Source organism: Rhipicephalus microplus, chromosome 5, assembly GCF_043290135.1.
Source record: "Rhipicephalus microplus isolate Deutch F79 chromosome 5, USDA_Rmic, whole genome shotgun sequence".
Classification (NCBI taxonomy): Eukaryota; Metazoa; Arthropoda; class Arachnida; order Ixodida; family Ixodidae; genus Rhipicephalus; species Rhipicephalus microplus.
Genome location: NC_134704.1, coordinates 122,305,588 through 122,320,884, shown reverse-complemented (window position 1 = coordinate 122,320,884; position 15,297 = coordinate 122,305,588). Strand labels below are relative to the sequence as shown.

Genomic DNA, 15,297 nt, shown 5'->3' with positions numbered 1-15,297 from the left:
CTCGATTCATGGGTGGTTTCCACACCTGCGCACATATGATAGTTGGAACCAACAAAACCATCTGGCAGACACATGCCTATACAAATCATGAAAGGTAGCACTCACCTGCTGAACAAGCTGTTGAACAAGCTGGCAGTGCGAAAAATTCGGAACTTGAAGGTACATCTGCAACATGAAATCAACAATAAATTATGTGAAATTCCAAAGCAACATGTCACTGCCATTGCCTTCTGGAAAATCCGATGGTGCTGAATCAGTGGCAGTGTGACCTAAAAAAGATAAAGACAAATTGAAGAAGACCGTCATCTCTGTTACATCGCATTTTGGCAAACAAGCATCAACACTACTTGAAGCATTTACAATACGCACAAGTGCATTACAATTTTTCAGTAATAAGAATGCATGCCAAAACCCAAGCGACAATGCTTTCAATATTTGCAATGTGCTGAACACCATACTGCGGAGCAAAATGTTGTGGATCTGCAGCACACCCCTACAGACATAATTGTAAAGTATATAAACCAATGGATACAAGTTACAAGCCGTTACAATGCTTCGACTACATGCAGCATGTGTGTTAGCTACGTTACCTTGTGAAGAACCTAACCCTGCTTGAGTGGCATCACTGTTGGCTCCATAGCCTGCAAATTATAAAACATCAATGAAGGCATAAAGCACGTTTGTAAGTACAGTAAGAATAAATGCAGTAAGAACTCACCATCAACAGCAGCTGGTGTCAGAAGCACATTCGTAGCTGATGGGCAGTGCGTCTCTTTGGCTTCTGCATAGTCCAAACATGTATTATAGATAACGAAGAGGAAAAAGGCGTGAGATGTGCTTAACCATCAACTCACCATCAACAAGAGCAGCTGCTGTTAGTAGTAGATTAAGGCCACAAGATGAGCGGGCTGAATCATTGCATTCTGGAGAATGAAAAAAAAATGCATTAATTATACCAAAGAAAAGTGATTAGCTATACACAAACAGTGCACAACACCTATATGCAAGACGACATGTTTCAGGTTAGTGAAAGGCTGAGAAGTAATTATGGATGATGCAGAAAACAATGAAGACGGACTAAACATTGTCCAGTTTTTAACGTGATTGGCTTACCTGACGTTTGCAAATGCTCTTGACTGAAGATCGTAGGCCCCGCGTCTCTCTTCAACTTTTTAGTACCAAACTTGCGCAGCAGTATCGGCTCAAATTGGTCCGCAGTAAAGTGGTACTAGGTAAGGAAATATTCGCGGCTACTGTTACACAATGAAACAGCGCGCTCTAAAAGAAACTAAAATAACCTTTAGTGTCAACACGTACATGACTACGCACTGTTTTCCACATTCTCTTCCCACCAGACTAGCACACGGTGCGTACAGTATGTAGAAATACGCACCATTTAGCCTTGCGTGTCCTTATTTCAACCACAGAGCTTCTGAATACTGAGCGCGCTGGAGCACATGCTTAAACAAAATGATGCGACATTCAGGTCGCTGCCCACGCCTTTTTACATAAAGTCCTTACACCCATACACACATACATGCGGGAGTCATTTAACTATACGTCGGCCAATAAACAAAGTTTAGTTTAGCACTTGAATGTATCCATTACATTTACATTGTAACATAGTAAACGATTAATTCTGGATCAAACGAGTAATAATAATAATAATAAGAAGAATATCTGGCGTTTAACGTTCCAAATCCACAATTTGATTATGAGGGACGCCCTTCTGGAGAGCTACGAAAATTTCGACCACCTGGTATTCAATAACGTGCATATAATGCTAAGTACACAGGCCCCAACATTTCCGCCTCAATCGAAAATGCAGTCGCCGCGGTCGGCATGGATCAAGCCAAAGACGCAACGTTTACACGGCACTAAACGCGGCACGCGTTTCAACTGGCATGCACGTTTACCATCGACGCGGTTACTCTCTTTGTGTGATGCTCGAGCTTGACAGTACCGCAACACTGTAAACACGAATACAAGCGAAACGATAGAGTTTAGCTCGCCGGTACTCACCTCACAAATCCGCGACGATGCAGGGTCCAAGTCAGTCTTTCCGATACGCTGGAGCCACACTTCTCGCCGAGCGTCATTGTCTTTTCCTCGCGGAAGCGAAAATAGCTTTTTTCCTCTGCTGTACCTGCTTTTGCAACCGCTGGCACAGCAGGTCGGCATCCCGAAACGTGCAGGATTACCGTGCACACACTCAGGCGCGGTCGAACTCCGGCTACACAACAATACCAAGCGCGCACGCCTAGCCACAAACAAACACCACGAAAGTGGACAAACAAAATGGCGTTTGCGATACCTTCACAATGGCTAGTGCGTCATGCTGCAGATTCTTAGCACCGCCGAGTTTATTACACGGACAGCAGTGGCGCTGCCATCGAGAGCCTCACCGCTGAGCGCGTCTGCATGCAAACGGGGGACTATCGCGTTGAGTATTGCGTGCTTGCGGTGATGTCTTTTGCCACTGAAGCCACTTGCTTATATACACGTCACATCGTCGTATTTAACGTTACTTTTTATATATTTTTTTCTTTCTCAATCACTCTTTCGGTGCATCGCCTAGAACCGCAGCGCCCAGATGCGCTTTAACGGAAACATGAGCACAAGCTCATCTTTGCGGCCAGGAGCCATACAGCCCCTCAACTAGCGTCGTTTACTATCTGCAATGCACGCGAGGGGAGAGGAGTCTGCAAATTGACACGAATGGCGCTACTTTAGTTTATTTTTCAGGGACTTTAGCGAGTACAAGCCAGGACCGGCGTCTGGCGTGGCAACGCCGGCGTGACGCGACGAATTGAACGGCGACGCGCACGCATGCCTTGTCACGTCGAAGTGTATTGGCGCCTTGACTGTGACATGTCGTCACATGACACGCATCTCATGATTATCATGTTTGAACCAGTCACATACCTTCGTCATACATTGACGTCACGTAATACCAAATTTGGCATATGTGAAGCTAACAAAACAGCCGCGAGCGCATCGTGAGTGAGGCATGTAGTCATTTTGTTACGTGACAACATGTAGTGATTATCATGTTTGGAAGTGTCATTTACCTATGTCGTCCGTTCGCGCCACGTAATACCTAATTTGGTACATGTGAAGCTAGCGAAATGGCCGTGAGCGCATCATGAGCGTAATATATGTCATGTTGTTACATCTCATGTTACATCTCATGGTTATCATGTTTGCACCAGTCACTTACCTTCGTCATCTATTCATGTCCCGTAGTACCGAATTCGGTACAAAAGAAGGTGGCGAAACTGCCGCCAGCGCATACTGAGAGTGGCATGTAGTCTTGTTGTTACATGACACGTATCTCATCGTAGTCATGTTTGCACCAGTCACATATCTTCCTCGCCCATTCACCTACCATGATACCAAATTTTGTATATGTGACGCTAGCGAAATCACCGTGACCGCACCATGACCGTGGCATGTAGTCTTGTTGTTACATGACACTCATGTCATGATTTTCCTGTTAGGGTCTGTCACTTGTGTGCGCCGTGCAATCATGTTATACCAAAGCAGTTTTGCAACAGGTCATGTGAACAAAACAACCGCAAAACCAGCAAGACCATGAAATGTAAATAATAACATTCATGACATACATGGTATGACTTTCATGTTATGACTAGTGAAATACACTGGTCATACACTCATGTTATGCCGTACCAAGTTTAGTATTGATACCATTAACCAAACAGCCAGGAGAGCTAAAAGCAATAGGCGGACAGACAGACAGACAGACAGACAGACAGACTGACGGACGGATGGACGGACGGACGGATAGATAGATTGATAGATAGATAGATAGATAGATCGCTCAAAGTCGCCGAAGTTCGCTAATAAATGGTTGACATTTAAAAAGCGTATGAGAAAGATGTTCAGGCCCCGCGCAAATTCCTCCACTTCTACTGCATGTTCCCTTTAAAGCCAACACATGAAAGTTAACCAAACGAAACATCTGGGTAAATTGGTGTGAATGCACTATGAAAATACAAACGTCCCAACAACAAACGCCATGGATTGGAATAAAAGACAAGAGATGCACTTGTATTTTGTGCGTATGTTCTTCATACTGTCTGGGTTCGATATTGCCCTGTTTAAATTTCGCAATAAAAGCTTCGCAGCAGTGACAAAGACATAATCAGTTGGCTTCACGCAGCTGAGTCACCGGTGACAGTTCTTGGGCGCTCGAACACTACAGGGATGAATGAATAACGTCACGTTATGTTCCACTGCTTAAACATTGCTCCTGCGCTTTATCAACAGTAATGAACACCTTGACTTCGCTACAACCAAGTTTTATGCAACAGACATGCAAATAAAGTTGTCCTGGTCCGGGTCTTGCCAGCTCATTTGGTAAAGTAATAATAATACTAATGTATAATACCATTAGTGGATTATGGGGGACACCGTGGTTCAAAGCTCCGGAAATTTCGATCTCCTGGAGTTCTTTATCGTGCTCTATAACATCGTGCAATTTTTAATATATAAATTTACATACGTGACGAATAGGAATCAAAGCATTCTATTTTCCTTAGTATGCAATCGCGCAGTAACATCAAGCAGTAACATCGCGCAGTACGCGGCCTCTAGTACGTCACTTCCAATGAAATTTCACCGCTGTGGCCGATTTCAAACCCATGACTTTCGGGTGAGCAGCCGAGGACCTCAACTGCTACACCATTATGGAAGATCATTTTGTAAAGCGACCACCTGGTAAAGGCGTTCGTCCCAGGCTTAGTTCCAAGCGACCTAGAGACTTGCAGCATCTAAGATGTCTTTTTGCGGAATTCGTAAATATTTTTTCTTGTGATTTCGTGCTACCATTTCTCCAGCTTAAGGTAACCAATCCAGCATTTGCTTGGTTAACCTCTCAGCCTTCTCTCTTGTTTTTCTTTCCTTACTTCATGCTAAAAGCGAATGAATGTTAGTTTGCCTTTCTCATGGCAGGACTCCCATCTGCGCCGATAAGCTGAAATATATAAACAAACTGTAGATAATATTTGTGCGCGCAACGAGTCTCCTTTGTAGTCTAACCACAGCATAACGTATAGATTTCAAGAGCTGAATGCAGCACTAGGTTTCCTCGTGTTTCCCCGTGGTTAGCATTATCTACGCCTACTGGGACGCGCATCTGCCTCGGCTTTGCAGATGCGCATTGCGTTTTCCTTCATTTAGCCTTTCAATCAGTATTGTCGGGACGCGTGTGCCGGCCAAATGCAAGAAAAAAAAAAGAAAACAATTCGCAGTGCCAGCTGCCCTGCGATAAAATAAAGCGAGAGTGGCCCCACCGTGACAGCAAATACTACGTACGGATCCTTCGATGCCCCTTGAGCCACGCTCTCCTCGCCGATATCAATGCCCTTATCACCAGGAGCGCTGGTGATAGCACCATCGATGGGCGGGCCTCTCTCTTTGAAGTGACCATTCTTTGTTGCTCGTTTCAACAGGCCTGCCTGTGACTGAAAAGTAAGTACCCTCTACATCCACGCAATATTCTACGTAGTCCATCTTAATACTACGACTGGGGACAATTGATACAGCAGACCATGCAGTTGTAACGAAAAAAGAAATGTTTGAAATAGTCTGTAAAGTTGGTTGGCTAATAGACCAGTCTGACGACGACTGGAGCAGTATGCTATAATGGACGTTGAGGCAGTGTTTTGCACCGTACCTATGTTTTTACTGTACTTATTGGTTGTCCTTGTTTTATACTAAGGAAAATAGAATGCTTAGATTTCTCTTCGTCACGTATATAAATATATTTAAAAACTGTCTTTACATACTCGTAGGACACGTGATGCTAAAAAATGTAAACGTGTAAAGCCAGCTATATGTAGAAGTAATTACATTTGTGGCAAAACAAAGTCGAAGGCCTCAGTGCTTTCTTTTGTTTAGAGGGTGTGCGTCACCCTCTCGTAACGCTATTGCAGCACAAACAATGTCCCTTTGTGGGCGGATTAGGATTTCTCAGCTGAAATTGTTCCGACGTCACTTTCTCCTTAATGTGAGATACTTGTCACTTCCTCGCAAGGGCACCTTACGCAAAAGTAGTACGGCGTCGAAAACATGCAGCGAACATTCCGCGCTTCTCATAGTCTGAAGAAGCTCTATCTGGGGACCGGGACATTTATTTGTTTTGTGCTTTGCTTAGTTGAAACGAATACTGGGGCATATCTTTAGGAAATTTTCTGTTGCAATTACTTTCATTGAGTAGCGTTGCTTTGCATGAAATAGAATATAGAACGTCCAATGAACGAACCAACCGCCCTGCCCATCTTGCTTTAACCAGCCAGTCTGCTTCCAGATAACAGCGCAGCAGACAGGACACAAATAAATAACTAGTTGCAACAGACAAACGCCAACCCACAACTAATTATTTCGAAACTTAACCGATGTTGTATAATGCGCAGCAAAGACAACGCGCCCCAGTCAAGGCTCGTCAGCGTACTGAAAACAAACACGCAAACGCAAAAACTGTGAATCAACCAGATTCACGTGGAAGGCCTTGTTAGTCAACAGTAACAAGTAGAACGCAGATATGCATACTCCTCGTGTAACAAAGTTAAAGAGGGCTCACTGACACACTAAGTTTAATTGCGCCAAGTTTATCGAAGGTTCCGCAAAAGAGAATACAGATTAGAGAAGAAAGTATGGACAATACTAATGCTCTTTTCGTTCGCCTATGCAATTTTATTACTAGCTTTTCCACAATATAAAGCTACTACAACTCACCAAAATGTTTTCTTTGCTATAGGTCCACCTAATAACTAGACGAATGGACAAGTAAATTGTGCGTACACGTTATATTATTACAGGCCACTGTGGAAGATGGCACGTATACGTCCGTGCATGGACATCATGGTACACAGCTCAGTATAGTCACGCCGGTGAAATGCGGATGCCCTGAAGTCTTTGTTGTTCAAACATCAATGGTGAAATACACTTGGCCATGAAGCTTCATAGCAAATACTTCCCACTTACTGGGCACCACGTCACAGGGACAATCTGTCATGTCACGAGGTAATCGTAACCGACTCAGATGTGGAAACTGCTGCCGCACAGAAGCATTTCTATGAGACCATCTCTATGGGTGCAGGGATTTCTAATTACATACATCAAGCCTTAAGGTAGATACAAACCATAGTGTAGGCAAAAGGAGTTGGTATGATTGAAGGTGGCAGTCATACACAACATCCGGAGGGACATAGTCGGATTCGGGAAGTGATTTTAAATGAAAAGTAGAGAAAAGTGGGCCCGTAACTGTCTCTATGGGGGAGGACGCCTCAACAGCAGCTCACTAGGTGGGGGGGGAGGAGGGATTAAATTATTAGGGTTAAAAGGTAAAGAGATAGAGATAAATGAAGCAGAGAGCGAGGCGCAGGGACAGCGAACGACGGAAGTAAGTAGAAGATAGGAAAGATGGACACGGTCACAGGAATCCGAGGACGGGACTCATGATCATCCATACGTCTGTCCCGGCATTTCCTCACCCCTAGGGTCGTGTTATAGGGATGGTTTGTTTTGGGCAGATGGACAAATCCTGGCAAGAGGGCCACCGCTCAGTGCCAGGCGCCAAACAGACGCGGCCTACCTCCCGGCGCACAAACCAGGGAGATCCAACAAGTGGACTATCCCTCGGCGCAGCAGCTTAGGTCACGAACAAAAAGCGAGCGTAACTTGGCAAGGTGGGCTAGTCTTATCTCCATCAAGGCAGACTAGACGGGGGAGCAATGCGAGGTGGCTGGTGCATATGCGAGAGTGATGACAACGACCACCCCCCTTTTGTGGGGGGAAGGGATTTTTAATGAAAAGAAGAGAAAAGTGAGCAAGATAGCAAGTTGGGCCAGTTGAATTACGTTCATAATTGAAAATTATGGGGCACCACTCGGCGAGAGTTCTTGTCGGCGTCAGGAGATGGCGTAGGGCGAGCCCAGTCGACCAGAGCTGCGCTGTCGTCGGAGACTGCGTCAGGAGATGGCGTAGGGTGAGCCCAGTCGGCCAGAACTGCGCTGTTGTTGGATATCACGAGGGCACAACCGGTCAGCATGAAATCCAGCGAGTGAGACCGTCGAATTCGGGAAAACTGTCAAACGTTCGAACACTGGTGTTTGGAACCGATCAGAGGGCCTGCGATAATTTGCTGGCCAATGTGAGCTGAAACGACAGTGAATTCGAAAAAAAAAAGGCTTGTTGCACTATATCCAGCTAAGTATCTTCAAAGTGTGCGTCGCAGCATGACACTGTATACCCACCTTTTTTATATTGGGATAACATGATTTTGAAGAGAACTATGTAAAGTTAGAGCACCTTTTTTTGCTTTTTATGGCTCATGTGTGTGCGAAGCCGTTCTTATATATGCCTAATCTTCCTTTTCTTGTGAAATTTAATCTCCTCAAACTGAACTCAGCCTGTGCCTAAATCGACCGTTACCATGACGGCACACTTCATGTTCATCGGAGCTATGGCTTGTCTGGCTTGGGCGAATGTCTGCGCCCAGACAAACCGGCCAAACATGGTGTTCTTCCTCACCGACGACCTGGACTTGGAGCTGGGCAGCATGATGGTGAGAACTGAGAGTTTTATGTTAGCAGCAGCTTACAACCAATGCAGAAAAATGACGCAGACAAAATATATTGAGCTCACCTGTTAACGGAAAAGGAACATGCTGGCTACACGTAATAGCAGAAAAAAAAGGTGATGCATTTCATGACAACAGGAAATTTTTGTATTTGAGTAAGTGCCTAACTATGATGTGCCATCGGCAAAAATCTCCAAGGTGCCTCCAATCTTGATATACTACTGCATCTCTCGTATTTCGTGCGAGGTTACCTGGCATGAAAAGTCTTCATTGAATGAGCATGCTTGCAGCATTTTTGTACTGTACACAACCACACACAAAATAAAAAAGTATGTAGATGTGCCCGTGTCACTCCCTCCAGCTCCTAAGTGGAACATTTTTGCTCAGATTGGCATTTATGAGTCTGTCTGAGGGAACCAAATATTTTGGAGGTTTTACATGCGAAAACCCTGATATGATTATGAGTTACGTCTTATTACTTATTAGTACATGTTATTCACGGTATTGCCAAAATACAAATGCAACTTTAGATATCTTTTTACGTGAATTTGAACTACCAAGAAGAGTAGCTTGGCCTTGTTGGCACGTAACTTGATGAAAATAGCACACACTTAGACGGCGATGGATTAAGTGAGGTGACACACGAATGTCGTGCTGCTTTTTCTGCCTCTGCTTATGTGTGTGCTATCCCACTCACACTGAACTATCAAACGATGTGAATATGTAGTAGGAATAACTCACCAGTACGGACCCGTATGTTCAGTTGGCACTACTAGGTCGCATTAGGCAGACGGCATAAACCACGAAGCCTTGGACTAGAGGCCCTGCCTGTCAAACTTCTAATGTATAACATTATTTACCAAACATCTATTTTATTAAAGTTATGCTTTTGCTCACAAAACGAAGAGCTCCGTGTTCTCCCAAACGTCAAGAAAAGTATAATCAGGACAAAATCTCTGACTGTTTATAAAAAGTTTATTTGCACTATGTGAAAAAAGCAAGAAAATATGACAATTCAGTAATAAGGGGCACACACACACAAGTTGTACATTACTGTGTTGTAGTAAACACATAATTACTCTACTATACATGGAAAACGTGGCATGTATTTACAAATGAACTTGGTTGACAGTGTTTAGAAAGATTGGGAAGCAATTAAGAGTACTAGCTACTTTGCTATGGGAAAGCATAAAGCCGTCTCGTGGGCTTCTCACTTAACCAGGCCCTGTCCGACGAAAGCAGATGCTCATTGTCAGTGCTCTGCAGTCAGTTACGAAAGAAATGGAGCAACCCCCTTGTTTTTGCGAAAGGAAACCTTACTGTACGCCCAATAGAGTGTTCAGAAAGACTTCTTTTTCATATGTAAACTAAGACCTGAATCTTTCATCAATATTTATCTAATTTAGAAGTTAAGTGGTTCAATTTATTTCTTTCTTCCTAATGATATGCAGCACGGGGCGTTGTTTTTTTAGCTTGGTATTTACAAGCGTGATTAAGGGTCACGTTCATTGAGAAACTACCCGAAGAATGACTAATTGAAGGCGTATTTTTAACCACCACTTTTGTTCGAGAGGACCACACCTATTTGTAGGTATAGTCAGCGATGCCCTGTCGAAACGCTCTAACAAACCCAGTTTTATGCGAAGGGCCTAAGGGACGCACATTGGCAATCTTTGGCCCGGACTGCATTTATTGTAGCATGAAAGCGCTCTGCTGCAGCTACTTTAGAGAGGTATATATGGTTTCTTTTTGTTCTGTTCCGACAAGCGATGCAAATGTGGGCAGGTTGTGCCTAGCCGTACACCACCGTATTTTGTGCTTTTCTACTACAGCATCAATCGGAGCAACATGAGAACGCATTTTTCTCCCTATACCCACCTTGATACCCGCAGAAACCACTTGTGAGGACGCGCCAGCTCATTGGAGATGGTGGAGTGACTTTCGCAAACGCGGTGAGTGACGATTTTGAGAGGTCTCGTGAGCAATGCTCGGTGTTCCTTTACTAAAGTGAAACATTCCATAGAAAGCAACTGGAGGTTTCACGAGCACCGTATGTGTCAATGCGAAAAATGTATATGTCTCGTCCTAAAACTTGCCATAGGATCTCTAGCGAAGTAGAGTTAAAAATACCGTGACATGAAAGATGAAACATACGAATATACTACATCAGTACGTTTAAAAAAAGGCATGCCCTGTGTGGAGTCTACTGAAGTTATTCGCTTATTACAATTACTGGCTGAAGGCTTCTAGTTGCTATTGATTATCGGCTTATATGGTAATGAATCAATATTTTCATGACCCATCTAATGACAGTAGTATCGACACAGTATTGATGCAAGCGGAAGATGTGCACTGTTACGCCATGAACTGGTTCATTACATTGCGTGTTTTCCATACTACAATTTATGGCAGCATGCAGACGTCCATGGCGTTGCGGAGAAAGATTGCTGACGAATACAAGAGGTTTTTAACCAATAACTTACTCTTGAATTGTTCGTTTGAAAGAATTCAAGCCAATCAGGCTATCAGGCATACCGCGGACTGCTGACCGCCGGCTACAGGCACTTGCAAGTTAAAGACTTTTTGAACTAAGACACAGCGCCTGTTTCTGGTATTGGACGCAGTACGTGACGACGCCCCTGTGCTGCCCTAGCCGCTCTAGCATCCTGACGGGTCGGTATGTGCACAACGTTGGAGTCTTCAACAACTCGCTGTCCGGAGGATGCAGCTCGCAGCACTGGCAGCGCGGACCCGAGCGAGGCGCGTTCGCTGTGGACTTACAGAAGGCCGGATACGAGACCTTCTATGCGGGGAAATATCTCAACCGGGTGAGGCTAGCGAATTCGAATGAACTCAAGTGCAGGCAAGGGTGTGGCGGAAGGGTTGCTTTTGATCAAACCAGCTTAATTTTGTATATAGTGGAAAAAAAAACATTTTGCAAAGACATATAACTTTACCGCCGTCACTTAAGCATTCATTGTTAAATTTTTACGGAATCGTGAATGTCGTGACAAATAGTTTGACTTGATTTATTGTTGCTGTGTCAACTGGAAGCACATCGGGTTTCAGAAGATAAACAAGAACTGAGAATGTTCCATCTGCAGTTATTTATTAGCTCGCTCTATTGTCGCCTCGAAAGCTTAAATGCCATTTCTGTTTTTCACTGCATTTGCAGTTTATAGAGCTACCAGCCTGAGCTAAATCTTCTACTTTTTGTCAAAAAATAATGAACCCGGGCAAAGCGACTTACTTGAGACGTGTGCAATAACGATCTTATGCAAGTTGTTAATTTATATATCGCATTGGTTCACACTAAATTTACTAACAAATTCGAAATTAATAACAACCAATAATCAAGTCAAGGAAAGCACAGCGGGCGTTGTTAGTAATTATGACAAAATGTGAATAAATTAAAGTGGACCAATAAATGACTTGCCCCCGGCAGGGGCTTAACCCGCAACTTTTGTATAACGCGTCCGATGCTCTACCAATTCCGCTATGAAGGTGGTCATCATCCCGTGCATTTTATTCGGTATTGTTGCGAATCTCTGTGCTGTTCATCAGTAGTCGCTTCGAATCCCAGCGCTGATCACCAGTTGTTGCCGACCGGGGTCTACCCTACGCTTCTCCGCTTACGTGGGTTGCCGGAACGTCAGGAATACGTCGGACTCGGCCTCTTGTGGTAGCGTGGCGTAACTTCTAGTGGAGGAAACGAACCTGACAAGATGAGGATACGAAAAACAAACAGGTTTATGGCACTATTTACACTTATTTACAGAATAGAGAGGTTGAGAGTTTCACAAACCACGAGCGTGGTGGTTGAATCGTAACATGGTTCAAAGCAACGTCCAGCACTCTGCGGCGTCGTTATTTTATTTTATTTATTTATTTAATACATACTGCGGACCACACTTCGGTCCAAGCAGGAGGGCATGGCGTAATACAAAGAGAAACACAATACACGCAAATCAAAAACAAAACAGTGCACAGTTACTCAGTATCGCAAGTACTAGATTCGATTGTCTGGTTCCAGTCTGAAATGGTGCGTGGAAAAAATGAAAATTTGAACGTGTCCGTTCTCGCGAAGTACGGAGTTAGTGCATTTGGTTGGTGATGTCTTGTCGGTCTTGTGTTTAATGGAGAAAGAAAAGGGGTTGGATCAAGGGAAAGTTTGCGATTATATAAAAGAGACAGAAAATCAAGGCGGGACTTCTTTCTACGATCCTGAAGGGAAGGAATATTATTAGCTAGCATTAGGTCTGTGGGGGAGTCCGTTCGCAAAAACCTAGAATAAACAAACCGAATGGCCTTCCGCTGAATCCTTTCAAGTTTTTTAACGTTTTGTTTAGTATGGGGGTCCCACACGATACTCGCATACTCCAGCTTCGGCCTAACGAAAGTGAAATAACTAAGAAGCTTTACGTGTGGAGGGGAATTTCTGAGCTTATATCTTAGGAAGCATAATTTCCGAAAGGCAGACGAGCAAATATTATCTATGTGCATGTTCCATGATAAGTTGTTTGTTAGCGTAACGCCGAGGTACTTATAACTGTCAACCTGTGTGAGAGAAGACGATCCTAATTTATACACGTGTTCACTAGGGTTTCTCTTTCTCGTTACACAGAGATATACACTTTTTTCCAAATTTAATTGCATTCCCCATTCTACACACCACTCCCGCACGTTTTCAATGTTTTTCTCGAGTTCGTTCTGATCATTAGTACATGTGACTTCCCGAAACAAAACACAGTCGTCAGCGAACAATCGAATTTGAACACTAGGGTCAACAACAGTTACTAAATCGTTAATATACAACAAAAAAAGCAATGGTCCCAAAACACTACCTTGTGGAACCCCAGAGGTGACAGGAAGACACCGAGATTCTTCTTCGTTAATTTTTACAAGCTGTTGGCGGTTGGATAGGTAGGCTGCAATCCAGGAAACAAAAATATCCGGAATGTGAATGTTTTTAAGTTTTGCTATTAGTTTGTCGTGTGGTACCTTGTCGAAAGCTTTTTTGAAATCTAAAAATATAGCATCAATTTGGCCGTTATTGTCAAGACACGCTGCGAACGAATGAATTATTGTCACCAATTGTGTTGCCGTGGAATAACCTTTTCTAAAACCAGTTGAAAATTTGTTAGTACGGCATTTTCGTCTAGAAATTCAAAAATCTGTTTGGAAATAATATGTTCAATGATCTTGCAGCATTGAGACGTTGAAGATATCGGACGGTAATTTTGAAAGCTGGACCGGTCACCTTTTTTAAAAACGGGAACAATCAGAGCCATCCTCCAATCACTCGGCAGCTTCCCAGTGGACAAAGAAGTACGAAATATTACTACAAGAAACTTAGCAAGTATTTCGGCATATCTGCGTAAAAAGGCGTTTGGAATCTGGTCTGCACCACATGAAGACTTGGTTTTCAAATTTAACAGCATAGATAGTACACCAGAGTAAGATACAAAGTCAGCGTCATAAATGCCAGGATCTGATATTAACAGTGGGTACGTTTGCGCAGGAGAAAACACACTGTGAAGATAATGATTAAAATATTTAGCAATAATTGCAGGGTCAGAAACGAGGTCCCCATCGATTTTCATTTCCCTTACAGGCTGCCTTTTATCAGTAATGTAATGCCAAAACTTATCAGGATCATTTTTTATGAAGTTTGGTAGGAGGGTTTGAAAGTAGTGGTCCTTTGAGCAGCGCACTGCGTTTTGCAAAGAATTTTTAATCTCAGTGATAACGTCAGACTGTGCCTTCTTTTTTAATCTTTTAAGCTTGCGTTTCAAGTGAACAATTTTGCGTGTTATCCAGGGTGTACACTTGTGAATTTTTTTGCGCTTGCTCGGTATAAAGTTGTCAAGGCAGTAATGGCACATGCCTTTGAACCGGCCCCATAGGTTGCAAACGTCATCACCATCAAAATTAGCAAGACATATTTCTAGATGGTCAAGTACAGATTTGTCATTAGCTCGTGAGTAATCTTTGAAGCGCCGTGTCGTCGACCTATCTTGGGAGCTTAACTTGAGAAGGGGTAAAGTAACGCATACTAAGTGGTGGTCAGATATCCCGGGTTCTATTGTAACAGAGTATCGGTCAAAATTACGGGGAATAAATACAAGATCCAGAAGGGAACTACAAGGGCCCTGTACACGAGTTGGTTCGTTTACTACTTGTATTAGGTTATGTGTAAGCATGATATCAAACACTATGTTTGTGTGTTTCAAAAATTCTGAACCAGCCATCAATCGTTTCCAGTCAATCCCTGGAAGGTTAAAGTCCCCAATCAGAAAAACTTTGCTGTTCACATATTTCGACATGTGCTCTCGAAGTCTAGTTAGATATTCTGATGGGGAATCAGGAGGCCTGTAAAGCGCGTAAAGAATGAAAGAGTACCCCCAGCACAAAACCTTCGTGCACAGGCATTCAAGTTCGTCGATATCAGGCAACAAAACGACCCGTATGTTGTTCTTCAAAAGAACAGCCACGCCCCCGCCTCTGGAAGCCCTGTCTTTACGTAAGATCTCATAGGATGCGGGAAAGACGCTGTCATCTGATATGTCGATTTGGAGCCAAGTTTCTGTCACTACGACAATGTGCGGGTCATTTTGAAGCAAGATAATTTCAAGCTGGTCGGTTTTATTTATTATACTACGAGCATTCAGGTTCAGCAGGCGCAGTTGCTT

The 15,297-nt window shown here is 43.5% G+C and overlaps 1 protein-coding gene and 1 long non-coding RNA gene across 3 annotated transcripts in view; one reads left to right on the top strand and one right to left on the bottom strand.

Moving 5' to 3' along the window:
• Positions 1–227: 227 nt before the first annotated feature.
• LOC119159733 (uncharacterized) lies at positions 228–764 on the bottom strand. The gene is made up of 3 exons (XR_012895195.1): positions 719–764; positions 591–641; positions 228–269 (listed from the first exon to the last, which is right to left on the bottom strand). It is a non-coding gene; the product is annotated as an uncharacterized LOC119159733 (long non-coding RNA).
• A 4,714-nt stretch (positions 765–5,478) lies between these two features.
• The window catches only part of LOC142817916 (N-acetylglucosamine-6-sulfatase-like), a 62,297-nt gene continuing 52,478 nt past the window's right edge, over positions 5,479–15,297 (top strand). Inside the window, exons 1-4 of one of the 2 annotated variants that reach the window (XM_075895873.1) lie at positions 5,479–5,493; positions 8,435–8,590; positions 10,498–10,557; positions 11,230–11,433. In XM_075895873.1, the coding sequence (XP_075751988.1) occupies positions 8,459–8,590; positions 10,498–10,557; positions 11,230–11,433 (396 nt within the window). In that variant the 5' untranslated portion in view covers positions 5,479–5,493; positions 8,435–8,458. Of the gene's footprint in view, positions 5,494–8,427; positions 8,591–10,497; positions 10,558–11,229; positions 11,434–15,297 lie in introns of those variants that run through there. The other variant, XM_075895872.1, reaches the window with a different exon arrangement.